At 43.8% G+C, this 25,644-nt stretch overlaps 1 protein-coding gene across 1 annotated transcript; it reads left to right on the forward strand.

Moving 5' to 3' along the window:
• Positions 1-5,635: 5,635 nt before the first annotated feature.
• On the forward strand, positions 5,636-24,590 carry LOC119464619 (metalloprotease mig-17-like). Its single transcript, XM_037725650.2, has 14 exons — positions 5,636-5,870; positions 6,518-6,690; positions 7,264-7,356; positions 10,383-10,503; positions 10,870-10,929; positions 10,984-11,102; positions 11,174-11,245; positions 12,473-12,609; positions 13,242-13,291; positions 16,241-16,349; positions 20,742-20,912; positions 21,919-22,069; positions 22,160-22,282; positions 24,386-24,590. Exons 1-14 carry the CDS (start codon positions 5,801-5,803, stop codon positions 24,569-24,571), a joined length of 1,635 nt encoding a protein of 544 aa, XP_037581578.1. The 5' UTR covers positions 5,636-5,800; the 3' UTR covers positions 24,572-24,590.
• Positions 24,591-25,644: the final 1,054 nt, after the last annotated feature.

Raw genomic sequence — 25,644 nt, forward strand, 5'->3', positions numbered from 1 at the left:
AGAAACTTGGAGGTTAACAAAGAAGCTCGAGAACGAGTTAAGGACCGCACAAAGAGCGATGGAACGAAAAATCTTAGGACTAACGTTAAGAGACAGGAAGAGAGTGGTGTGGATCAGAGAACAAGCGGGGAGAGCGGATATTCTAGCTGGCATTAAGAGAAGGAAATGGAGCTGGGCAGGCCATGTAATGCGTAGGATGGATAACCGGTGGACCATTAGGGTTACAGAGTGGATACCAAGAGAAGGGAAGTGTGGTCGAGGACGCCAGAAAACCAGGTGGGATGATGAAGTTAGGAAATTCGCAGGCGCAAGTTGGAATACGCTAGCGCAAGACAGGGGTATTTGGAGATCGCAGGGAGAGAGGCCTTCGTCCTGCAGTGCACACAAATATAGGCTGATGATGATGATGATGAACCCTGGTTGATAGCGAAAGCTTCACTGCCCTGGTTAGGCCCATCGCCGAGCTGTGGCCGAGGTGTGGTTTCGCAATGATATACAGACTTGTTTGCAATGAATACAGTGTTTATTCATCATTTTTATGCCTATGAAGACACTGCGGTGGTCAGTAAAGTAGTGAGACTTGGTTGCAACTCGCCCAGGCCCAACTCTACTCGGGAAACGGCGGCAACGTCACTTTACAGGGCTCCGTAAGGGCTTACATGCGCCTTTGATTTTTGCTGCAAAAACGAGAAAACCAAGTGCACGTACTTTGCTCAAGTGATGCTTTGCTCAACCGACTGGACAGCGGAGCCCGGCTACTATTCTGGCTCAAATTGATGGCAGGAGTTTTATGCGCACTAACACTAGCGCTTTTGCTTAGCAGATCTGTGCTCACGGCACCATGGTGGTTCAAGCGGAATCGACATTATATTTAAAGCTACGAATTTCAGTCTCAGCTCGTGCACTATTGAGGTGGGGCGCCGGCAACGCGGGTGGCGGCGCTCCCTATCCCTTGAGTATGTTGAGATGCATACAAGAGGCGACAGTGCTGTTTAGGCTGTCCAGCAGCAGTGGCATCACTTGCAGTGTCGCGCCAAAAAATGTCGTCCACGCGTATCTGTCGAACACTGTTCACACAGCTTGGTATTGCTGTCAGTACAGAACCATTCTTGCTACTCCGCCCAATTTTAATTCTTCATTTACAAAGCGTGTAAGCGTGTTGCTTCACTTTTTTATTATTGTGGAAGTACTCACAATATTAAAAAAATATTTCCTAAAGTCCCTAGATGTTACGCTATTTCTTTAAACGCAACAAAGCTCACTAAGCTCGTGCTGCGGTTGCCAAGCAAAGTTACTTCTACGTTCCTTTGTAAAGCTTCATCTGAAGTTACAGCTAGTTTGTAGATATTGGTAGGAGAAGACCATGTATTAAACCTACGCTGGATGAGTGATAAGCGCACATGTGCTTTCCTGAATGGAGGCCATTTTCATTGCGTCCAAAAGCTCTAAAACACTTACTAAACACTTACGTTTGCAATGCGAAAATATTAAAGCTGACTCGGACTACATTAAAGGCAGATTTTCTTTAAGCCAAAGCGGTCGAGAATACTAAACCAATTTTCGGCTGTGTATGTCTTAGTCAACATTTGTTTTATTGCGAAAGCAATTATATGGACACCCCAGGCGCATTGCTGCCGTCGCCGTCGCCGTGAGGTTCCATGTAAAGTCCAAGGGCAATAAAATCGTCGCCGCGCGTCGTACACTGTATGTGCGAGGGAAAGCGTGCGAGGGTGAGCCGGCGCTCGCGGCTCAATCTCGCGCACGCCAGGGAAGGAAGCTCGCCGTCTTCTGTCGCGCGCAACGCTGCGGAGGGAGGGTAGGGGAGGGGGGAGGGGAGGGGAGGCGTTTTACTGCGGGTGACCCCGGCAGCCGCGCGCTCTACCGAGCCGCTGTATGTTTAAAACCATCAGCGTCAGAGAAACAGTTCACCGTGTGTTTTCGCAGCTGAGTCCACGTTGATGTGAGAAGCATCGCGAAGGTCAAATCGCTCGCTGCTGGTGCAGCGCTTCCTCACTCCAGCGTTTTGAAAGCAAGTTTACGTGGTCCGTGAGTGAGATGTGCTCATGTTTGCTAGTGCGCGCGTCACACCATGCTTGTTCATTTTGTTAGCATGCCTATGTTTACAAGTTTATACGGCTGATAAAAATTCTATTCTTAATTCGTGTAGCTGTCCCCTAATTTGCTATCGCAATCGATGCTTTGCTTTTCGGGTGAAACTGCTACTTTTTTCTGCGAAATATCACCAAATATTGAAGGCAGGGGTCAATAAAAGACATATTCAACAGGTGCGAAAACACGGTGCACATAAAAGGTAACAGAGAATGGTCGGGAGTTTGTTTTGTCATTTCTCGTGTTTTATCTTACTCCAATTTTTTATAGCGAACTTGAATCGGCGCATCTGTACGAGGAGTTCATGACTTCCCACATCAAAGCCTAAAGATTATATAGGTCAAATGGAGTGACATTTTGGCAACATCTAGAAGGAATTTGTCATGGTATAATTAATGCTGGCCGTTCCATAGCCTTTTGAACAACCATTTACCGAAATGCACATAAGGAAAGCTCATCGAATGTGCTGTCAATCCTGTCTTATTTGTGATAATATGGATTCTCAGAAGCACTGAACAAAGTCCGGATGCACACCACAAGGTTATATGGATAATGTATTATTCATTTAGTAGTTCTTTCCTAAAAAATATTCGCGCAGTTCATAGTTCACTATGTCATTTGAATTTTCGAGTGTTCGCTTGCAAAATTATTTTCAACTTTTGCAAAACTGTATTTTTTCTTAATATTGACGACAAATACAAGAGCTTGTTTTACCAATATTGTATGCTACCGTTGTTCCTTTATTTTATTATAAATATTATTTGGAATAACATGGTGGCTCAAGCTAACCACTTTAAGAAATGATGTGCGATCCTTGTTATAGCCTTACATATTCATTAAACGACACCATTTAGGAATGGGTGCCTAGGCTCTTCCAAAAAAAAAGATCACCGCGTTCTGCCGAATAACCTGCGGAAGAAACAGGAAAGCCTATTCTTAGTCAAATGGTTCTTCCCAGCTGCTCAGCTCTGCAGGGAAAATTATTGGGAGATAATTTCCTCTTCGATTGCGTTTAAAATATTTAAATTCATCGCGTAGCCCTTTTCAGGAGGGCTATATTTATTGCGGAACTCTTGAAATTTTATGCGTGTTAGGTGCAAATGAGGTGCTTAGTAATAGTCTACTATCAATTTCAGATCTCTGCACGAAGTCATTTGTTAAAAAAAAAATGTGGGACGTATTTGTCCTACAGACACTGAACGCTCGTTTAAAATATGGGACGTACGCGCCCCACTGACTCAATGCCAAATTATTTCTTACTGCTTCCTTCTTTGAAATAAACTCTTGAAGTTTTCAGCCAATTTCACCCTGTACGAAGGGGCTTTTATTCTTAAAAAAATTGGGACGCACATGTTCCACTGACACTAAATGGCTTGTTTGAAAAGTGGGACTCATTTGCCCCGTTAAATTTGTAGGCTGTCAATGAAAAATTATGTGTAACAAATTCTCTCATAAAACTAGCCGAAGCAAGTCAGATAAAGTGGCAAAGTTAAGGCAATACACAAAATGATTGTGTGCACTTATGAAACATTCGTCGAATACCAACAGCATCAGCGCGTTTCTGCACGCGTAATCACAACGGCGAGTATCGCGTACAAAGTATCGCCTCAAGGTACAAAAATGGGTGCTTATTGCTAGCTAAAGGTGTAAATGTAAATGCAGACAACAATAATAAGTTATCGGGAATCTCGAGAAGTTCTCGCGCGCAAGTGTGGGCCAAATTTTGGAAGCGTAAAAAAGTGAGAAGAATTTTTATAGCTTATGCACGCTTGTCACGGCTTAGTACCAACTCCCAAAAGCTCTTTCGCTTGAACGGCTGAAATCTTTAGCTAAAAGGTGGCTCCAAACAAATAAACTAAATGTGCCCATTTGCTGCAGAAAAGCGCTTTTACGCACATCATAAAGTGGGACGTCTCGCAGTCCTACAAAGGGTCAGTTTGATATTCTTCATCTCACTTTATTGTTATTGTTATTGTTATTAAAACTGAAAAGCAAGAGGTGAGCGCAATATAATTATTCCATACTTACCAGACACACCTTCAAAACAGCGGATAATGTTTATTAGAAACTCCCTCGACATTTGTGATGCGATCTAGGATTACCCAACAAATTACCACACTCAGGTCAGTACGACTACAGAGCACGGACAACAGACGTGTAGAAGATTTGCCCTGTATGCAGCACAGAATTTCTGCTAGATCATCAAGTAGAATTCAACCAGTGTTTTTGTGAAAAAGCCATCATTGTTATTTAGGCCAGAAAGAAGTCCACAATTTAGCTGCCCAATATTATCGGTAGTTTCATATAGATTCGTCGTGGTCTATATAGCTTATGGCACTGGAAAACGGTAGTTCGAGAGCTCAATGATGCAATATATATTCAACATATTTTAATATGTTCCTTTGTCATCCACTACAGAGCACAGCTACGGAAACATTGTTTTCAATTAGAACATATTGCATGTACTCTCTGGAGGCATTCCTTGCACACATGTCACCGATGTAGATAACGCTCGCTGCCAATGGTGATGGAATTGAGAAGCGATGTATAGATACGAATGAACACTTTACACACAGACTGTGATTTTCTCAGTTCTATGTAACCAGTTATCTTTATCAACACATGTCAATAGATTCATTATCACGAATGGCATCTGGCAAAGGAAGCACGGTTTGGATTTCATCTTAGAGCGTATTTAACATTTTGTTTCGCAGTGCTAAAAAAAGTCTGTGGCTACCCAGGGGCCTCCCTAGCGGAAATGGAGCAAGCTCTACAAGCGGCCTTGGACGAGATTGAGGCTTACCTCGCAGGCACGGGTCTCAAGCTCTCTCCGAGCAAGTCGGAGCTGTTACTTTACAGAACGGCAAGGCAAGTGGTTAGGGGTCTGACACCACTCAACAAGCTACTCGTGGACGCGCGAATAATGGCCAGAAAATTCCTAGAGTCGACTCAGTTAAGATCCTAGGACTGCTCATAGATGCGAGGGGCTGTAATGCCAGAACAATTACTCAGGTTACAGCCAACACGGAGAATATGTTGAGGTAAAGAGGGCCCAGGAAAGGGCGGAGCGTCACGGCGTTCTGTCGTCTACGTGGGCGCGGCCAGTGGGTACAGCGGCCTCCCGTTAGGGGGTCCTGACAGTAGCTTCTCAGGATCAAATAAAGTTCGTTGTCTGTCTGTCTGTGGTGTTTTCCCGGAAGTAACGTTTACATAAGCCCATAGATCTGTGACATATCTCTAACGATGGTATTTAATACATTGGTGACATTTTCTATTGCCTAAGTTAATGTCTTTTTATGTTGATGTGCTGATAGGTCACTTTGAGGAGCCTTGGCAGAAGCGTTCCGTCATTCTGCTCAGAAAAGTCAACATTATCTTTAGTTACGCGGCTTTTATTTTTTTTATCTCCGAGTATCACCGTGTCAGCCTCTATTAACATAAAGTCGTTTCTATGACATCCTAGCTGTACGACATTTAGTTGGTTACATATGTAGCACAAGACACTTCGCTACCTTCCATTATTAGGTGAAAAATAGTCGTTAAAAATACAACGTGCGCCAGTTTTGTTAGCAGTTCAGGCTTTGCTTAGACATCGGATGGCCACTAATGCTTTAAAGACTTTTTCCGCCGAACTCGGAGCCTCACACTGATCATTGAAATTTAGCGAGTGCAGGTACGCGGATTTGCCGACATGAGAATTATAGACTTTGTTGGCGTCCTGCAGCTCATGTGTCTGTTCCTATGCTGCCACAGTGGTAAATGTGAGTAATAATGCACATAATTTCACTTTAATTAAGCCCATCTCGATTAGCATGCTAGGCGTGCCGCCAGCGAAATCTCGGCAGGGTTTGTCGAAGAGTCTCTCTCTTTCTTTCTAATTGATCTAACATCGCCCTATGTATTACTGCAGACATCGAAGATATGAAAAAAATTAGAAAGGAGAGGCAGTACTGATAACATTTACCCCGGTAGTATCCTAAAGCTGTTGCTGCCGGTTCTATGTGGCCATGGTATTAATCAGTACTACTTTCAAGAGAGTAGTCTGGTCGATTGTTTCGGTACAGTCGCATGGTTTGTGAAAACATATCCCATAAATGCTATAGTTAAAAACGGTTGCTAAATAGAAGCTAAATAGAATGATTCAGAGTTTCTTTTTTAACTCGAGATTGTAGAAATATGTACAGGAATTGATGCAGGTAGTCATATCGCTGTCGCTATGACATCAGTGAAATGTGGTGTGCCTCAGGGTACTAACGCCTTCAAAATTACACCCAACATGCTTCTATCACTTTTTCTTTGGTCGCTACTGATATGGACTTAAACAACATCCAAATAGGCTCGGTACATCTGAATCTCGAAGAGATTGAATCCAAATAACTTCTGACTGATAAACGTCTTTTTTTTCCAGTGCCAAAATATCAAGCTATCGTTTACCCTGAGGTATTTGATGCACGTGACGATGAAGACACTACAGTTCTCAGAATCAATGATGATATAACTCTCCACCTAAAACCAAGCTCCGTCCTACACCCGGAGTTCTTTTTGAGGACCTATCGTCAAGGAGTTCCACAGCACACCTATGTAAGGACAGCTTTTTCTTATCAATATACAGTCCGTTTTCAGTCATCGTAAATGCATTCGATACTTTCATGATATGAAAACCATGTCTCGCTAAATGACCCTATAAATAATAAGTTTTATTGGCTACGATATAGCACATTCGCATCTTCATTAGCTATTTGTTATCAGAAGGTAAATACACTGTCAGCTGTAACTAACCATGGCTAACTGAAAAATGCTGCAAAAGATTTTCGTCCTGCAGTGAACATAAATATAGGTCGTGAGTATGGTTGCCAGGTATCTTTACTGGTATGTTAGTATGGCACGGCTTAAATAAGGATTGTTATATTTTAACTTCGTCCACCATCCACGCCATAATTCATTTTGCGAAGGATGCTTTTATATGCATAGAGGCAGCATTCTTTTTCATGTGCTAAGTGCGAACGCTTGCCATCGAACACTTATAAAGTATATTTGTTTATATGTTTGGTTTATTGGCATTACACATAGTGGAAGGGCTATCGCAGCTTTAGTTATAGAGGCACATATTTACCATTCATCTTCTATGCACGAACGGTCTTACTGTTTTTTCAGTTTAACGTCGAAGCTCTTGAGCAAAATTTGTACGACGACGAAAAACGTCTGGCAGCAGTCATAATGACCGAAGAAGACGGCGCTTTGCAACTGGTAAGACTTGGAATTTTCTGTAATAAATTGGCGGCGTAGTCACTACTGAATATTGGGTTAAGCAGGTGCCAGGAGTTTACGTTAGCGCAACACTTGATAACTTTGCCGATCGTGGCTGCAGTGATCAATGTCCCTTAAATGACCTTGCCCTACAGGTGTCTTCAGCATCCTACGTAAAAATACAGAAATGCAGTCTTTCTATAAACATGCCGTTGAATGAGCCATATGGTCAATGCTGCATCGTATAGAAAGGTTCTTTATAGCATTCTTTTGCAGATAAGGCGTTCGCCATAACTGTACAATCTTTGCGTGCACCAAAAAACAGCATAGGTGACGTAACAAAGCAACTTTTCATTCGCACAACAGCTTTAACTAGAGCATCATATAAGCACCTCTCTCTTGCACATTATAAGAAAATAAGCATTATGTTCTAAAAAAAATAAGTCGCAGTTTCACCAGAAAGGCGAAGCATCGATTGCGATAGCAAACTTGTAGACAGCTATACAAAGTAAAGATATCAGTTTTACCGGCGGTATAAGCTTGTGAACATTTCATGACTAACTGAATTAACAAGCATGTTGTCACGCGCGCACAAGTAAACATGAACATATCTTGCTCGATGGCCGCGAAAACTCGCTGTCAAAACGCCGGAGTTAGGAAGCGGAAGCAGCAGCGAGCGAATTGACCGTCGTGCTGTATCTCGCTTCAGCGCGAACTAAACGTCGAAAGCACAGCGCATACGATGCTACCGGCACTCGGCGCACTTTGTCCACGTCGCAGATCGCTTACAAGATAAACGGAGCCTACGCGGTTGCGCCGTTAGTAGCAGCTACCAGAATAGAACGCCTCCAGCCTCCCCCCCCCCCCCCCCCCCCCGCCCCTGACCTGACCAAAAGTCCCGTTTCTCTCTGAGGTAATGTAGCTCAATTAACTCACGTGCCAGGGCAGCTTTGCTTCTGCCGTGTAGGTACACAGGGAAGTAAATAATTTGCTTTCATGCACCGAAACAACGATCGGATTATGAAGCGCTCCGTGGTGGCAAATCCAAATAATTATGACCACACCGGGGGTCTTTAGCGTGCATGAAATCCAAGTATGCAAGCAATTTAGCATTTCGCGGCGAGTGAACTACCGCCGCCATGGCTGGGATCGAACATACAACCTCGAGCTACGTAGCGCAAAGCCTAGCCACTGGGTTATCGCGGTGGGTTCGGCAGATATTATGAATGGCTCACACATGCAGGAAACATATTGTATGCGCATTCTGCAACAGCCCTCATGCTGATAGAAAGCTCGCCCTCCCTTCCATATACTATATTCAGTAAAAGCGAAAATTTCCCTGCGAGACAGAAACAAGACATGGTACTTCTATTGTCACGTGCAACAGTGAACCTCAAAGTGTCGATTATGTGTTAAAATGAGCATGTATTTTGGTCATCCGATTTTTTTTGGGTGTCTGGTACAATTTAGGCGCGCAAATGTTCTTGCGGACGCTGGCACCTTCGTTACGCGGCCCTATTATGTCCAAGGTAGGTAGCACCGCCAACCGGCCTTTGGGTTGCGTAAATTAAAGTAAATTGAACGAATAATCGGATGCCACGTATTGAGGTTTGTGTATCAATATTGAAAGCTAGAAGCCCGTAGCTCAATTTTATGACAATTCCCTCCAACTTTCCGATATAAATAGCAGCCGTAAAGTGCAATAATTTATTTATTTTAATAAATATTTCATGAATTTATTCGGTATTTCTTAGAAATGATATACGCCTGCGGAGCTGATTCATCTGTAGTGACGAGATTCGGCGTAAATTTTGTGTTGAAGTAAAATGTGTATGTTCAGAAAAGATCAGGACTATCACTATGTGTGGTTCGATCTGACCTGACAGTAACTGCCTTAGCGAATAGCTAGCCGCAGAAGAAAACAGATCTGCAAAGCGCGCACCGACCAGCCCTATTTTGTCCATCGTTAACCTAGGCGAATAATTATTTTGTGGCCATGTTTAGCCCAAGCCTTTAAGATTTTAAGCCTTTAAGACGGTATCTTACTCGGGCAGATGATTAAAAAATAATATTCTTGACAATTGAGGGAGTAAAGACAAGGGACTGCTCAAAATTAAAGGCGCACAAACAATTTTTTATGAGTGTGCGAGAACGAGAACACATAGACTGAGGATATAAAAACAGCGCTTTGGTTCTTCTGGGTATGAAAACTGGTACATTCGGTACTTTAGGTATGACGAGGATGCATGGGTTGAAAATCGGCATGTATTACGAATTACAAGGAACCACGCATAATAAGTCATCCACGTAGCACAAATTTTAGAGTTGATATTGTCGGCACGATTGTCGACATAAGCTTCTCCTATGCCACTGGCTGAATATGTGTCCCGTGCTGCCGTGAGGTCCTGATGCACTAGTTAACAACGTTATGTTAGTGACTTCCGTTCTGTGCCGGGAACAGTGATCTCTGCGAGCTTATATGCTAATCGCTGGCGCAAATGTAGGAAATTATTGGGCCGATGTTAATTGCCATTAATGTGGTCTCATCCCTGAAATACTGGTGACAACGCACACGGTACCTAGGTTGATAAGTCGAAGCTACGAGTGGAGTGATTTGTTGGTCTCCTTATCAGCTTTATTTTGAGCCATTGCGTTACCATTTTCATGTGCTCTTGAGAGAATTCACTTCCACAGCCCATTTTAGTGTTGCTCTGTAGAATGCATGCACATCCCGATCAGTAATGCATACGCAATAATTGATACATACTTTAAAGATGTCCTCCTAAAACGAGCATGTTGCTCCAAATTTTAGCATGAAAAAGTAATACGGATTGAATTGCGGGTGTTAGGGCGTTTGATATTCCGCCATGGCTGAATTATATGCCGCCTCCAACGGTTGATGCAAGTTTTTTTTTTTTTGAGGTAAGATACATGTTATATTTGTTTGGCTGTAGCGCGGTTGGCTTGACTGAGATGTGGGAGGTGGAAAATAAATCTTCTGGCTTAAACAAGTGAACCTTTTGCAGAAAGGCGTCGTTGGCCCAAATTTGAAAATTATGCCGGCCGTGGGCATGGAACGATCAGAAGATGGTCATCACCCCCATATCCTTGAAACCATTCATGACACCGACAACGATTATGTTTATGGTGTGTATGGTTGCTTTCTTGTTAAAAAAATATTTCATTGTGAGTTCAAGCAGTTCCAGTACACCTACGTTCGCGCAAGAGTTTTACTGGTTAAATATACTACCGGCGCTGGCACTGCGCCGAAGTTGAACGTTTTAGCCTAAATTTAGGAAGCACCCATTCTCCCCATTCTCCAGTGATTCTCTACGCCAACTTCGCAATTATCACTGCTCAATATCAGCTAGGAGGTGCTCCGTTACTTCGAGGCACAGCTACTACAGCACGAGCCTAATTTGCAATTTATAGCCGTCCATCTTTTTACCATTGGTTGCTATACCAATGATCATGTTTCCACTGAGGTAATTTAGGTTATTCTTCGATATGCAGGTAAACTGCCAGAGGAAGGGCTAACACAGCTTTCTGCCCGCTACTTGCAGTTAGATTCAAGTAAGTAAATAAGTACTCGTGGTTGTATATGTTGACTGCAGTCGTTGTTTTCAGGTGCTTACAACATCGACACTGTGTACCCAGAAGTATTTGTGGTTATTGACTCTGAGTTTTATCGAGAATTCAAAAGCTATGAGGACATGCTATTCTACATGTTGGTAGAATTCAAAGTTGTGAGTAGAGGTTTGCAAAGTGAGGGGATTTCGTTTCCCTTTGTCCCAATCGTTACTTACTTTTTTTTCAGGTGAACCTCCGTTATAGGACAGTGTCGCAGCCGAAAATTCAGCCCGTCTATCGCGGCATTGAAATCACCACCGTAAGTGCTTTTATGATTGTTACTAGTGGATCCGAATTTACCACTACGGGACTCAGTCGTATTGTAAGATGCTCGAGTAGTTTCTTATGATCGACTCTTTTTGCTCGCTCAACACCTAGTGGCAATTATAACAGGCTGATAATTTTTTGTTAGTGGTACCGAGGCAGGAAGAACTCAAAGAAGGTTATATTTATCAATTTCTTTGATATTACTCAGTTTCATAATTCAGGAGCCCAAGTCTGACCACCGTACCTTCACTCAACACTCCACCACCTTGACTCGATAAAGTGGATGGCAGCAACGCCAATCGATAGAAGTGGTCAGTGCGCTTCATTGACATCCCACGGCAATTCTTGAGAAGCGTAGCTTCATCTTCAGCCTCGGGGTGGCGCTGTGGTCAACTCGGTCGAATGGAGGAGGAGCTTGGAGTCGAGGATTGTTTCAGAATACTGGTGTAAGCTACGCCTAACGAATGTTTTTCTGTGTCTTTCTTGTGGGAGGGAGTTTCTATTCGGAAATTACGAGCTAGGATGGACCTTACACATCCTGTCACCTGGCCGTGGTGTCCAACGCCTGAAGGCCGCGTGAGCTGTCCAATGTGCGTCGCTCCAGCATTTGCAGCGGACATTCAACGCCTTTTGTGGCTTTGCCCAAGAGCGAGGGATATTCTAGAAAGGATTTTTAGAGCTACCAAGCCTAACGTATCAGAGAGACAGTTATAGGCGTTAGCTCATGGCTGCTAAATTCGCTAAGGCCTAACTGAAATTTTTATATAAGGTGAGCTTCCCAGTTTTTGTTTAAATACACATCTCTGCCGCAGAGTAACCTGCCGTAAACAAAAACGTTTCCTCAATACCACTATAGGAACACAATGTTTGAGGCACTAAAACATTTGCAAAAGCGTTGGCACAGTCCGATTTCGGGGAAGGCGATATATGCGTAAGTAGGTAAAGCAGGACGGCAAGAGTTTGCGCGTTCTAACGCTTTTAGCCTGGTCCTAATTATACGTATGAAATAAGAAAACAAGCAGTCCCACGATAGCGATGAGTACTTGATTAAAGGAAGTAGCCGTATATTTCCGACCTAGTGTCAGGAGTGCCAACACAGTGGCCGAAAGACAGCGATATTTTAAACCTCCATGAATAGATACGGATTTCTGAATCAATGACCATAATTTTGTTTTCATTTGCGGAGCATAATTATCTGTCTTACTTCTTCTTATTGCAGTATAAACAAGAGCACAAATACTTTACTTATATAGGCGCTGGAATAAATGCCCTTAAATCACTATATGCCATTGGTGAGTTTGTGAAGGAAAACAATGACACCTACGGAATGTACGACATGGTGTACTTCATAACAGGGTAAGAAGATACTTTGCAATGTTGTGACAATTGGGATATCGTGTTCAGAAACGGTAACTCAATATTAAAACAGAAATATGTAGCTTGGAAAAATTCTCCGAGGCTTTCTCCCTGTTAAATAAGATTTCTCGTTGCCTGTGGGTAAATGTAATTATGCGGGAGAGAAACCCAAACAAAGTACTATTTGAGCTCTCTATAAGTACGCATTGAGCTCTCTATAAAAAGTAACCACCAGGTAAGCGCAACATACTCTTTCTCATAAGAGAAGCGCGGTGCAAATAAATACATGATTTTCACGTGCAGTACCTCTAGACCAAAATAGTTAGTGTTTTTTATGTAAAATGGGGTCAATGCGACCTATACACGATGTTTCAGCTGCTGGAGCACTTTATACTATAACAATAGTAAACTGAAGTTATACTGCATTGCTAATTTAAAGGACTACTTTGCGTCACAAAAGTAGCAGAGCATTAGCTGCGCGACCTTAAAGGGCACTACTTTATTGGCCCCCAAATTTCTTTTTGGGTATACTACAATTTGAACATACCAGCGTAAACTTCAGAATTGCATGTTCTGGAAGCTTCCATACGTTTATCAATAGCATTTTGAGAAACTGCAATAATCCCTTTCAGGAGAGATATGATTGCCGTAGAAGGATCGAGGCAAGAAAGCGTACTTCAAGGTGAGCTGTATGTTAAGATTTCTTGTTTTGCTAAAATATCCTAATTTACCCAATAATTATAGGTTGAAAGTTAAAAAAGAATAAATTTACCACACGATAGGATTTATTCTTTTAAAAATGGCCTCTGTATTTATTCATAATTGCCACACAATTAGCATTAAAGAATGCTGATGCGAAACCACGTCGACGAGCCTTACTAATAATAATGATTGCAAGATATTCCTTTTTCATGTACCTGAACACTACCACCTCATGTAGTGCAATATATACGTACGGTTCATTGTACTTCGAGAACCATCAAGGCTTCGCCGAGGAGACGCAACTCTATTGTGCAGATTATGGTTGGGCGTTGCGTTTACCAACGCCTATGCGTTCCGCATAGGAATGGCCGACTGCGCAGCCTGTGACCACTGAGGCAGTGAAGAATCAATTGTACATATTTTGTGCGACTGCCCGCAGTACAGTGCGCAAAGACATTCTCTTACCAACACGTTCAACCAATTGGACGACCGGCCTCTGTCGGAAGAAAAAAATCTCCTTCACAGACTGGACTTAACGTCACAGAAGAAGGCCGTGCTGGCGCTTCTGCGCTTCTTGCGAGCCACCGGCCTATCTGACCGACTGTGATTAGAACGCTCTTCCGGTGCAACGAAACAATCGCACACCTTCTTGGTGAGTGCCCTCGTTTTAACCAGCAGAGAGCAGCTCTCTCACCCACGATAGGTCAACTGGACAAACGCTTAATAACACAAATCAACATCCTTGGAAGCTGGCGTACACGAACAACAGCGCGAGCCACCTTGAAGGCACTGCTGCGTTATTTAAGAGACACCGAACTCAGTGACAAATTGTGACTCTACACTGTGTGACGTAGGATGGGACGTTGACACTATGCAACACTAGAACGCCTTCGCAGACTGCGGGACAATGCCCACAGAAACAGTTCTGTTTTGTGTGTGTGTGTGTGTGTGTGTGATTTTTTTCTTTCCTTTTTCCCCCTTTTTTGTACTTATTTTTTTTTCTCTCTCTCTCTCTCCTGTCGAATTCCCCCGGTACAGGGTAGCCAACCGGAGATTATGTGTGGTTAACCTCCCTGTCTTTCCTTTACCTTTTTTTCTCTGTCTCTCTACGGTTCATTGTAGCCGATGGCCACCACTGGAAGTGCCGGCGCTGCAATTATTCATACATCAAAAGTTGGATCACGTGACATCGCTTCGCGGTAACGAGCGCGCGCGTGGCGGAAAACCTAGCGGTGTAGGATGTGTATTTTATTTTGATTGTTTACAAACGCTGACGATACGTTGTTTCGACGCTGACGATACGTTGTGTGGCTCTATTGATTCAGCGCTAGCGCATCACCGTTGACGATCATCGTGAGATAGGTTCTGCCTATTTTTTCCCGTTAGACTTGTGCTCCATCTACTGACAGTTTATGATGGCTGAGGCCCACCACCCAGAACCAGCCTCTCTTACTCGCTATGATCATTATGAATCCAATGCCATGACATTCGGGCTCTGCAACGCAACTGCCATCTTTTGAGAGCATGATCGGCAACATCTTCCGCGGCCTGAATTGGCAGACGTGCTTGTGCTAGCTGGACAGTATTGTGAGCTTTTGAATGAACTTTGAGGCGCTCTCCAACGCCTGCAAACTGTCCCGACTTGCCTTAGCTCTGCTGACCCAAAACTAAATTTATAGGAGTTTTGCTTTATTGCTATATAGCTAGAAAGCTGATTTTTCTGGACCGCTCTTCTGGATCCAACGAAATATCGCACCGTCGCCGAGTTTCCTAAACCGAAGACAATGGAAGAACGTCGCAGGTACCTCATCCGTGACTTTGACTCGATTATAGTAGCTCTAACTTTCTCCGCAGCACCATCGGCGTTTTGACATGGTAACCAGCACGCGACGGTGTATTCACTACACTGTGCATTTTCTTTCACCTCGAATTCTACAACATTTTCACCGCGCCGTTGGCCCAGGCTCTCACTGTACTTGCCCAGCGTAAACCTTGTTTGGACAAATTCGTTATTGCTTACGCCAGCCATGCGCTCACCAAAGCGGATGAAAAATATTCAGTTACAGAAAAAAGACTGTCTAGCCATCATATGGGAAATATGGAAGTTTCGCCTTTGCTATTACGGACGCCAGTTCAGCTTGGTTACAAACCACCATAGGTTATGTAAGCTTGCTTCCTTGAAAGAACCATCTGCTTGGCTCAGCCGTTGGGCTCTAGGACTCCACGAGTATGACATTTCGGTCAGTTACCGGTATGGGCTTCCACTCGTCTTTGTCAAAAGGTGTTGATTATATCTTTGTTTGCACCTACAACGTGTCCTTATTCTCCATTCCCGATATGCTTCCGAAGCAAGGGAATGACAGCTGGGTGGCTTCCCTTAAGAACTTGTTGCATCAACCAACGTTATGCGCCTTGAAGCGCCCCCCTTCATTCATCGCGACGGTCATCTATAGCATCGCAACCTCGCCCAAGGATGCAAATGGCTCTTGGTCATTTTGTGCCACCTATGCTTAGACAAGGCACACGAAGCAATTTGTGCGCTGGGTGGGCTACATTTTGCGTACTCTGTTTTCGCAGCCCAAGGTGAGCGCAGGAGTAGCTCTGAGTGTTTTTCTGGTATGAATATATTCGAACCTGACCAGACAAGGGCTCAGCGTAAAAGCCAACCGTATGATTGCCAAAATCTTTACTATTTACAGCATCACCAGAAGTGTTAGTGATTGTTCGTCTCTTTTTTTTTGATGCTTAAGATGTGTAGGGCTTGAACATCAATATTTAAAATTTGAAAGAAAGGCACGTAAAGTCACCTTTGTGGTTGCGGAGAATGCTAGGCGTGTCTGTGTGTTCGTTTTGTGTCTGTTGTGACTAAAATTTTTCTCCCATATAGAGAAGAAAGAAAGTTTAAACGATGTGTTGCGTTTCCATTAAGGGTTCGCCTTTGTGGCGTCTGCTTGCACTGACAAGCGTCAACAGCTAGGCGAGGACAAAGCATACAGTTATATCGGCATTCGCATCATGGCACATGAAATGGGGCATACGTAAGTATTATTATAACTGTTTAAATCTGTCAAGGTGAGTGCAGTGATGATAATGTCGTCTACATTGTATGACGTAATGAATATTACCTCAGCTGGCTTTCGATAAGTGTTGTGCTTTAGAATATAGGAAAAATAAATAAAATAATAAAAATAAATAAATAAATAAATAAATTCTACATTTCTGCTGCATTCGTGCCATGCAAAAACAAAAAAAAGTTTATTATGTTGTTTTTTTTTGTAGAGAAAAGAATGGTATTCAAATGAAGAACTACGAATGACAAAATATGTATACTCTCATATTGCGTAAATGGCACTCAGTGTTCTCATGAGCTCGGTCTTTTGGTTGAACGACAGATACACTTATTCCGATAACTTACCATGCTGAAAAAAAGTCATTAGGATTTCCTTCCGCATTTTCTTTTGTTCCGTGTATCATTTACTTATTGTCATGAACATAAATTATAACAGTCCTCGTTTCAGTCTCGGGCACCCGCGAGGTCATAAAAACCCAAACCGGAAACCTACTCTTTCACCGCTATCATGTCCTGTCTCCGACGCCGGCGTTTCTAAGTGTGACGTCGGTCATTTCAGAGGCGTTGACACGAGCTAAGGGCTAGTGCGGCGAGGATCAATCAGCTACTCCACTCTCCTCCAACCTGACACATTTTGGGGTAGCCCTCTTTCTAGGAAAGATGCCCGGCCAGCATCGCCCAACCTTGCGAAACAGTAGCCAGAGAAAGTCATACGCTCTAAATACTAGAGTTTAGCTGAACGTTACGTGGTGGTGCCTAATGCTAATGATGCCGCGTTCGATCATGGTACTGATAAGGCTGTAAGCATGATTAAATATTACCTCACCAACGAAGTACTTACTGAGGGAGCCACGCGATTAATATCCGGGTCAGGATAACGCAATGACCTAATTAAATTGATTTTACTTTTATCGCTTCGTCACTGATTTGAGCTACGCTCTGCTTACGTTACCACCGGTGAGCAGCTTATCCTAAGAAAGGAATAGAATGGAATGGAAAGAACCCTTAATGTATACCAGCTCAGATGTGAGATTCGGATACGAATTTGCTACTTTACGAACTTTCGCGAACTTTGATTACCGTGGTCGTGGCAGGACCGCCGTGACCACGGTCACCAAAGTTCGGTCAAGGAAAGCTCACGGAGAGAACAGCACAGATAACGAATCGGCTTATATTTTGTCATCCTTACTATCAGCCCAGCAACACTGCTCCTGATTGCAACAAACATACGCCTTCAAGCGCGTAATTAATTTATTAAAACTATGCATCCCACGCTCTCTCCCATGAGCTTGGCCCGTGATCTTGGTGCTTTTCCCACACAGCAAAATAAAACAATTCAGGAAGATGGCACCACAGTAAGCTGAGCCTATCCTGGAGATGGTATAATCAAATATTTGTCAATTTCTAACCCATTGTAATCTGTGGTAACATGGGTCACGTGGGTTGTGTAGGACACGTTTAGGCATTTTTCTGTCTTGCCGGAAATCACTTAACCGCTGTGGAGGAAAATACGGTGCAAAATATTGATACGGGAGAGCCGCCACAGTGTGGCTGTTCCGTATCAATCCACCATGTGTGTACCATCTGCACATCGTTCTTCATTTTAGGGTGGCTTATTCTTTCAATTCGTAAATTGAAAACTTGAAAGTGATTACCATTGTTGGTAAACTTACAGCAGGTGCAAATCAAAATCGTTTTCATACCTTGCAATCTAAAATTTAACCGTCCATGGACCCTGTACAGATAGCAAACCAGCGAAGCTGAGATGTGCGGCCCTGGTATGAGCCACACGTGATCTCTTTCTTTCGTTTCTTTTGTTCTTTCTTTGTTTCTTTCGTTGTTTCTTTCTGTCTGGTCCCTTGCTCATACCCGCTTATCCCTGGCTCATACCTGCATGTCCAATGCGGGTACACGCCACACGTGATTTTGTTACCGCTAATCGTGACGTAACTGACGAGCAAGCGATGTTATTGATATCATAACCTATCAGTCATGTTATCCATGCATTCGTACCCTTCCGTGCCAATTTTTCTACATACCAAATGAACGAGACGCCAGTATTCGATAGGTTTTTGATAAGCTCATTTCCGCGGGAGGTTTTCTGTGGTCGGACCACGAGTGTTTCCGCCTAGGCATATGCAGCTTCGCTGTGTTAATATATTAGCCTAAGGTACACACTCAGTTATAGCGCCACGCCGTAATTTGAGGTTGGCTACAATTTTGTTGCCTTCTAGCCACTTAGCAGACGAGGAGTCTCGCTCTTTCACTACGAAGCTATATGAAGAACTGAGTTTATTTTTTGGCCATAAGAATTCAGTTCTAAATCCAGCTTCGTCCCGTTGTGTTCTAATCCTGGGTTCGTTGTGCTTTCAGCTAAGTTTAAAGCGAAGCCATATACCCCTACCAACCAACGGTTCTTTCGTGTGCCCAGTCAAAAACTTCCGCCAAAAATTTAGGGCAAAAACAGCATATCTACATTGAAATCGGACACATAGCAACAACTCAGTAGTGCTTTCAAAAGAAACAGTACAAACAAGCATCAAAATCACATGAGACATGATAAGGTCCCTGTTGTGAGCAATTGAAGGCACAAAACAGCATAACATCGTTGCCGTATCTTCGCCACGTAGAGACCGGTCTAGCCGCACAACCGAGCGCTTGTTTTAAAAAAAAATTGTAAAAAAAAAAAACGCACACACAGAGCGCCAGCGCAGCTGTGTGCGATCTTCTGTGGTTCCGTGACGACTTGTCGCGCATCTCCGCCGTAAGGAACGCCGCAAAGAAAAGCAGTTCCCTCGACATTCTCACTCGTGCATTCACCGGACAAGTCGTGTGTCTGCTTTCGAGGTGTGCGGACCATGGCCAAGAACGTTTCAAGCATCAAAACAGAAAGAATAAGCGTATACCACAGTGACCACAAAGGAATGGTGAACGTCGTTGTGCAATAAAATAAATTTAATACACTGCATTTTACCACATATTCTTTTCTTTAAGAATTCCCTTGGTGAATCTCAACAGCTTCGCTAAAAGCCACGTTGACAGCGTGGATTCGACCAAAATTTTTTGACCTACGATCATGAACTAGAGTTTGACCTTATGTGCCTGGCGTCTGAAGTTCTGCAATTTTACTAGTTGCAAGTATTCTTCTCGCACTCTGTTCTGTTTTATATCCGATCGGCACTTGCGCCCGGTTCTGCACCAGCGTTAGGACCTGAGAGTCAACTGCCCACATACACAGCCATGAAGAAGGTAGCGGACCATTACGTTGCGCGAAGCAGACAAATTTCCGTTCCGGCGAAGGAATGTGTTTTGAAAGTCATGCACACACTCGTAATATGAGTGTACGATGGCTACGAAATAACACGCTTCTAATTTTTAACGTCACCATTCTGAAGTTAAATGAGGTACTGGCTTGAACAGTACTAAATACCAACGATAATTAGGAAAGTTTTATGTATGCTCCATCTCTAAAGTGCGGCACACCTGAAGCATATGCGGTGTCTTTTTTTTTTGTCACGCGCTGAATTTGTCTGATAACACAATTTTATTTATTTATTCATCCGTAGACCTTGCCTAGTTTTTTGCAGCTCTGCTTCGAATCTAGGTAAACGCGTCTGTGTTTTTCGATCGCTTTGCTGGACCAATACTGTTCATAACGATCCAGAGTGCAAAACAGTGTGCAGTTCATGCAATTTTGACGTCTCCGCCTGCAAGAAATTTAACTTTTTTCATGTTTAACTGGCCTGCGGTGACTCAGTGGCGCTTTAGTTGTTGAGCACGTGGTCACGAATTCAATCCCGGCCGTACTCTGATGAAGGCGGTATGTATAAGCACCCTTTTGCCATGCATTGGGTGCCCGTTAAAGAACCCCGGATTATCAAAACTATTGAGGAGCTTTCCACTAGAACGTCTCTCATAACCCAATGTGCAGTTTAGGACATTAAAATCGGAAATATAATACTTCCTAATAATAATAATAATAATAATAAACGCTTTAGGGATGAATGCGCTGTGCATCATTTTTTTCTTAGTTATACGCCCCAGTACATAACTTGGGGCATGACTGAGTCATTCCCGACATACTTCCAAAGGGAGTGAGGCTGTCAGTCATAAACGGATGTATTTATAGAACTGCAACTCCGAAATGCATCTGGGTAAATATTTAGCTTTGTAAAACCTCAGATCCAGCACAAATTTCAAGCATTTGTCTTTGCAGCAAAATTCTTTAGGCGAATACGTTCTGCCTTCGTTTGACATAGCTTCTTGTATTAGAAAGAAAAGCCCCTAATCATAAGCAATGTTCAATAAACATTATTTCAAGCATGTAATGTCGGAACATGGTATCTTGAATCACTTTCAGGTTGGGCTGCTCACACGACGGTACAAATGTCGATGGTATAATTCGGTCATTCAAGTCGGACTCGTCAAACTGTCCCTGGCAAGATGGCTACATCATGAGCTATATCGAAGAGGACAGCAGAAGCTATCAGTTTTCTTCTTGTTGTAATTATATGATGTCTTTAGTGTCATGGTACGTGACTTCAAAGAAATTTATTTTCTTTCTATTTGTTTTATGAAGCGTTCGCTGCGAAATTCACGTCAGCGGTCGGCCTCGCTTTCATTATCAAAAGCAACAAGGTTGCCGGCTCTTCACAACCTACAGAATACTGAAAAATGTGAAATTGTCAATATGCTGTAACTTCCTCAGAAGCAGTGTAATAAGTTAAAGGTTTTCTTTCTGTAGAGGCTGCAGGTTTGAAATGATCGCGATATAGGCACTTCATTTGACTCTCACATTGTTTTTATTATACCTTGTGGGCTGCATTAGGACACTTGAACTAGTCCACAGTCCAGGTGGAAATTAAATAATTCAATGTCAGACGCTTTCCAGAAAGCTTAAAATTCACTCGTTGCAAGTTAAGTCCCAAATTTCAATTTCCGAAGTCGTTTATTAGCTTTTAGTAAAGATGCTGTGAGAATACAAAATACGGTGTGACTTGTCCTCACACAGAGCAGTAGTCTACCACATTCGTTGTACTGATGTACAACGAATGTTGAAAGCCACCAAATATTAACTGCGCCCTGTTCTAGCTCGCTCGCTTCCTTAAACCATTTGCAAATTTATTTGTTACAACTTGTATGTCGCAAAATCGGGACCCACTCGCCATAAATGCTTAGTGGCTATGGTGTTGGGCTGCTAAGCATGGGGTCGCGTTATCAAATCCCGGCCACGGCGGCCGCCTTTCGATGAAGGCAAAATGCAAAACACCCGTGTATTTAGGTTTAGGTGCACGTTAAGGAACCCCAGGTGGTCCGAATTATTCCGGAGTTCCACACTACGGCGTGCAACATAATCAGATAGTGGTTTTAGACCGTAACACCCCATAATTAAAAAAAAACATATAAGACCGCAATTAACGAGGGCAATGGTTCTGGGTATCTTATGATTTAATTTAAACATGCTAGTGGCCAAGTTGCGCTGCGTATGTCAAAGTTTCAGGTTGCATCATTTATCCGGAAACTTTCTTTTTGTTCAGGTCAGTTGAAGCTTCTTGTTTGCGGAAGAATGAGACGATCACAAAAATAGAAAAAATAAAAAAGACAATTTATTTGCCTGGACAAATGCTAGATAAAGACACGCAATGCAGAATGACATATCCCACATTGAGAGACACGTATTACATGAAGGTACGTTTGTCACGAAAATTACAACGTTTAAGAGAGGTTGTTCTACAAACAGTTGCCCACTTTTCTCACCCTTTGCCTCTTGTTTTGCAGAAGTTCGGTGTCGAACAGTGCGTAGCACAGTGTTATGTCAACGGGAGACAATTCAGTGCCTCTGACTCTCATTGGCCTATGCTTCTCATCGATGGCAGCGTGTGTGATTACGCGACCAATAGGGTATGTTTGTGAGAAATATGATGGAGCTCAAGATGTCAGTTTCTTCTGATTTCATGCTCAACGCTTATCGAGTAGGGATAACACCATTTTCGAACTTGTTGTTCAGTGTTTCTTTCGGGGGGGGGAGGGGGGGGGGGGGCATGCGGCTTATCGCTGTTTAGAATAACGAACCAGACGAACACTGGCGTTTGAAGAAAAAAAATGAGTTCAAATTGTGCCGCGAATATACCACGAATGAAATGATTTACTGAAACAGTTTCGGTTCCCTCTAACATACTATTAGGATGGCATACGTGACCTTGCTCATTAATGTGTGATCTCACGGCGCGTTTCCCAAACAGTTTCATGGGGACTTGCACTGGCGGGCGCCGTGCTGGAAAGTGCGATGATGCCTTTCTATAGGCTAGCTTCGAGGACTGCGCGAGCGGGAACCGCTCGGGGAAGATGAACGGGGCTCGTACGTGACGAGGAATCACGCTGATTATTAGAGCACGTCCGCAGGGCGTCGATCAGCGAGCTTCGTGGACTCGATCAGCGAGCTGGGCGAGCCTGTCGAGGGTCATGTCCCCTGCAGCGGCGAAGACAACGCGTGTGCACTGCGGCAAGCGCTGCAGGAAGAGCTCCATGAACAGCGCATCGTTCGAGTCGACGCTGCTTGTGCCCAGGAGCTGCCGCATGCTGAGGAGCAGCTGGGAGGGGCGGCGATCTCCAAGCTCATCGGGGGTGAGCAGGTGCTGGAAGCGCACGCTCTCAGACGCCATGGTGTGATCTAGAGTACTCTGTTTAAGTTGCTGGTACTGAGCATCACCCAAACGTGTAGCGATGACGGCCACCACTCCTTGTGTCACCTCAGGCGAGAGCTTGCAAAGTAGGTGGCGAAACCGAGAAGTCCACGAGGTGACGTGATGCAAATCAAAGATGGCTTCGACCTGGGCGATTCAAACCTGCGGGTTCTTGCGCCAGAACGTGGGCAGGCGGAGATGGAGAGCGCGAGGTAGCGTCACGCGAAAGGTTGCCTGGGGGCGGTAGGTTGATGGCGACGGTCATGTCTTAGGCTGGAATTTGCACTGTCGGAAACCGAGGGGTCGCAGCGGAGCGCCCTAACAAGATGACCAGTATAGCAGGCTTCTAGAACAGAATTGCAAGTGTCGTGCTCGCGCATGGAGCACACGCTGCCCGTCTTTATTTTTCTCGACTTTCGCAGCCGGCACCAAGGCGCCGGCTGAGAGCGCCGACCTTTGCGTTCCCGCGTTGCGGCGTCGGTGCGAGCTACTTTTGTTTTTGCTACTCGGTCTCTGCCGTTCTTCAATGAACCTGGCGCTAACTTGGGTCACTGTATACGTGCCACTAGACTTGTGCCGCACTTCGTAATCCATACTGACGGAAAATTTGGTAACTGGGAAGGTGCTACAGCGTATGTTCCAGTGATCAATCATCCTCTTTGACGCAACTTGCGGCACCGGGTATGTACCACTAGGTATGCTCCACTTTTCGAAGAAAAGAAACTGTTTCCAGCTGCTGGGGGGAATCGAGCCCGTGTCATAATGTGCGAATTACCAATTTTCTGATTCACACACGTGTCACGTGCAGGCTTTGCGGTGACGAGGCTAGATTGCACGGCGTGTAAGGAGGGAAGCACGCTTCATAAATGAAGCAATAAAGTTTATTTCCTCCTCCTCCTTCATAAATGAAGCGTTTGGGCAGTGGCAATGCAATGTGTCGCTATTAGCTTCAATGATAATCTTAGTAACGTCACGATGCGAACAAAGCATGGCCACAAATAAATGTTTTCCTCTTATTATTATTTATGTTATTATTATTATTGACATCAGCATTTATCGTTAGAGAAATATTCCCGGAATTTTTAGGGGGCCGTTGCCACGCGCCAATGCAACGCTATTGATATGTCAGCTGGGACCTTTACATGCCATCATTGATTGTCGCAGTTTTGCAAACTTTCTATGCAATAGTAGTAACTCTCATACACCACGTATTGCTTTGCGCACAAAAACGTACATGACGAAGCCCCTTAACTCTATCAACTTATTCGCTATGATTGCTGCGTGTGCTTACTTTACCATTTCTGATTACCTTTCCTTGCAGGTATGTATTAACGGGAGATGTGTCCCGGCCTCCCTTCCCAAATATAAACCCAAGAAAAAGAAAAACAAGAAATTGAAGGAAACCCACAAGAAAAAACATAAGAAGAGCACTAGCAAGAAAACTAAGAGAAACAGCAAAGAAAATAACAGCGTAAATGAACGGGGTACGAAAGCCACTGCTGAATAAAGAAAATAAATAATCAGCGAAACTAGTAAAGAAATGAGGTCACGTGCAGCTGTTGGAAGAAATGTTTCGCAGAACAAAGAAATACCTGCGACAATTGGAGTTACGCCCACTAACTAACTTACGTCCATCTTTGGATGTTTGGTTCGCGCCATAGATCCCTGCTGGACTTCACTGAACAGGACTTATTATACATCTATACATACCGTGCATGTTAAACAGGAGTAAAGCCCTATGCCCAGGGCAAACTTTCGAATTTAGAAAAAAATATGTAAATGAGAAAAATATAGGGTTCAAGAAGATGTGGCTTCACGCGTAAGGAGAAAACCGTGACTTACATATATTATACCCAGACGTTTTAATATTATTCTCAAAGCAATTGTGCTGACACTCCGGGAACTAGACTGGAAGCGTGGGCGAGTTGGTACTACATAGTCGGGATTAAAACAGAGCAAGATGGCGGTAGACCAGACAGACAAAGAAAGGCACACACACAGTGCTGTGTGTTTGTGTGTGTGTGTGTGTGTGCGAACATGTTTAAACTGATTTTCGCTGCAAGTCTCATCTCGACCAAACAATCATCAGCGGCACGCCAGGCGCTGCCGGCCTGGTCACCCAGCGTGGCGCCATCTCTCTAATGAAGCGGCTCAACACCCGCGCCGTGGTACCCACGGACCGCTGGCGTTGAAAAGAGCACAGGCAACCCTGTCTCGGCGTCAAAAGATGACAATAAAGTGTATGGTGCACTGTATCTGCATTTTAAACGTCGCTATTGGTAATGACAAAGTAAACTTCAGCGTACTAGAAGTTACAGCTTCAGTGATATTGTGAACAAACATTAGGAAGAAATCGGAAGCAATATTTTTTTGTAATTTGTTTGAGCAGTAACTAGCGTATGTAATGCTGTCCTGTACAAGGGGTTGGGGGCCAGAGACGGCATTTTCTTAAGTTTGGCTGGTTGCCCGGATGATGTCGTTTTGCTCACGCAACGATGCCCGGATGTCCTCGTTTAATTCTCGTATTTAATTCCCGGATAACGGCTCTGGATTTTTGCTCAAGGTATCTTGAAGATCGCC

This window comes from Dermacentor silvarum, chromosome 9 (assembly GCF_013339745.2).
Source record: "Dermacentor silvarum isolate Dsil-2018 chromosome 9, BIME_Dsil_1.4, whole genome shotgun sequence".
In the NCBI taxonomy this organism is placed as follows: Eukaryota; Metazoa; Arthropoda; class Arachnida; order Ixodida; family Ixodidae; genus Dermacentor; species Dermacentor silvarum.

Coding starts and splice junctions, on each gene's coding strand:
- LOC119464619 (XM_037725650.2), top strand. CDS start 5,801: ATGAGAATTATAGACTTTGTTGGCGTCCTGCAGCTCATGTGTCTGTTC. Junction 11,103..11,173: donor TGTTGGTAGAATTCAAAGTT/GTGAGTAGAGGT, acceptor CTTTTTTTTCAG/GTGAACCTCCGTTATAGGAC. Junction 12,610..13,241: donor ATGGTGTACTTCATAACAGG/GTAAGAAGATAC, acceptor AATCCCTTTCAG/GAGAGATATGATTGCCGTAG.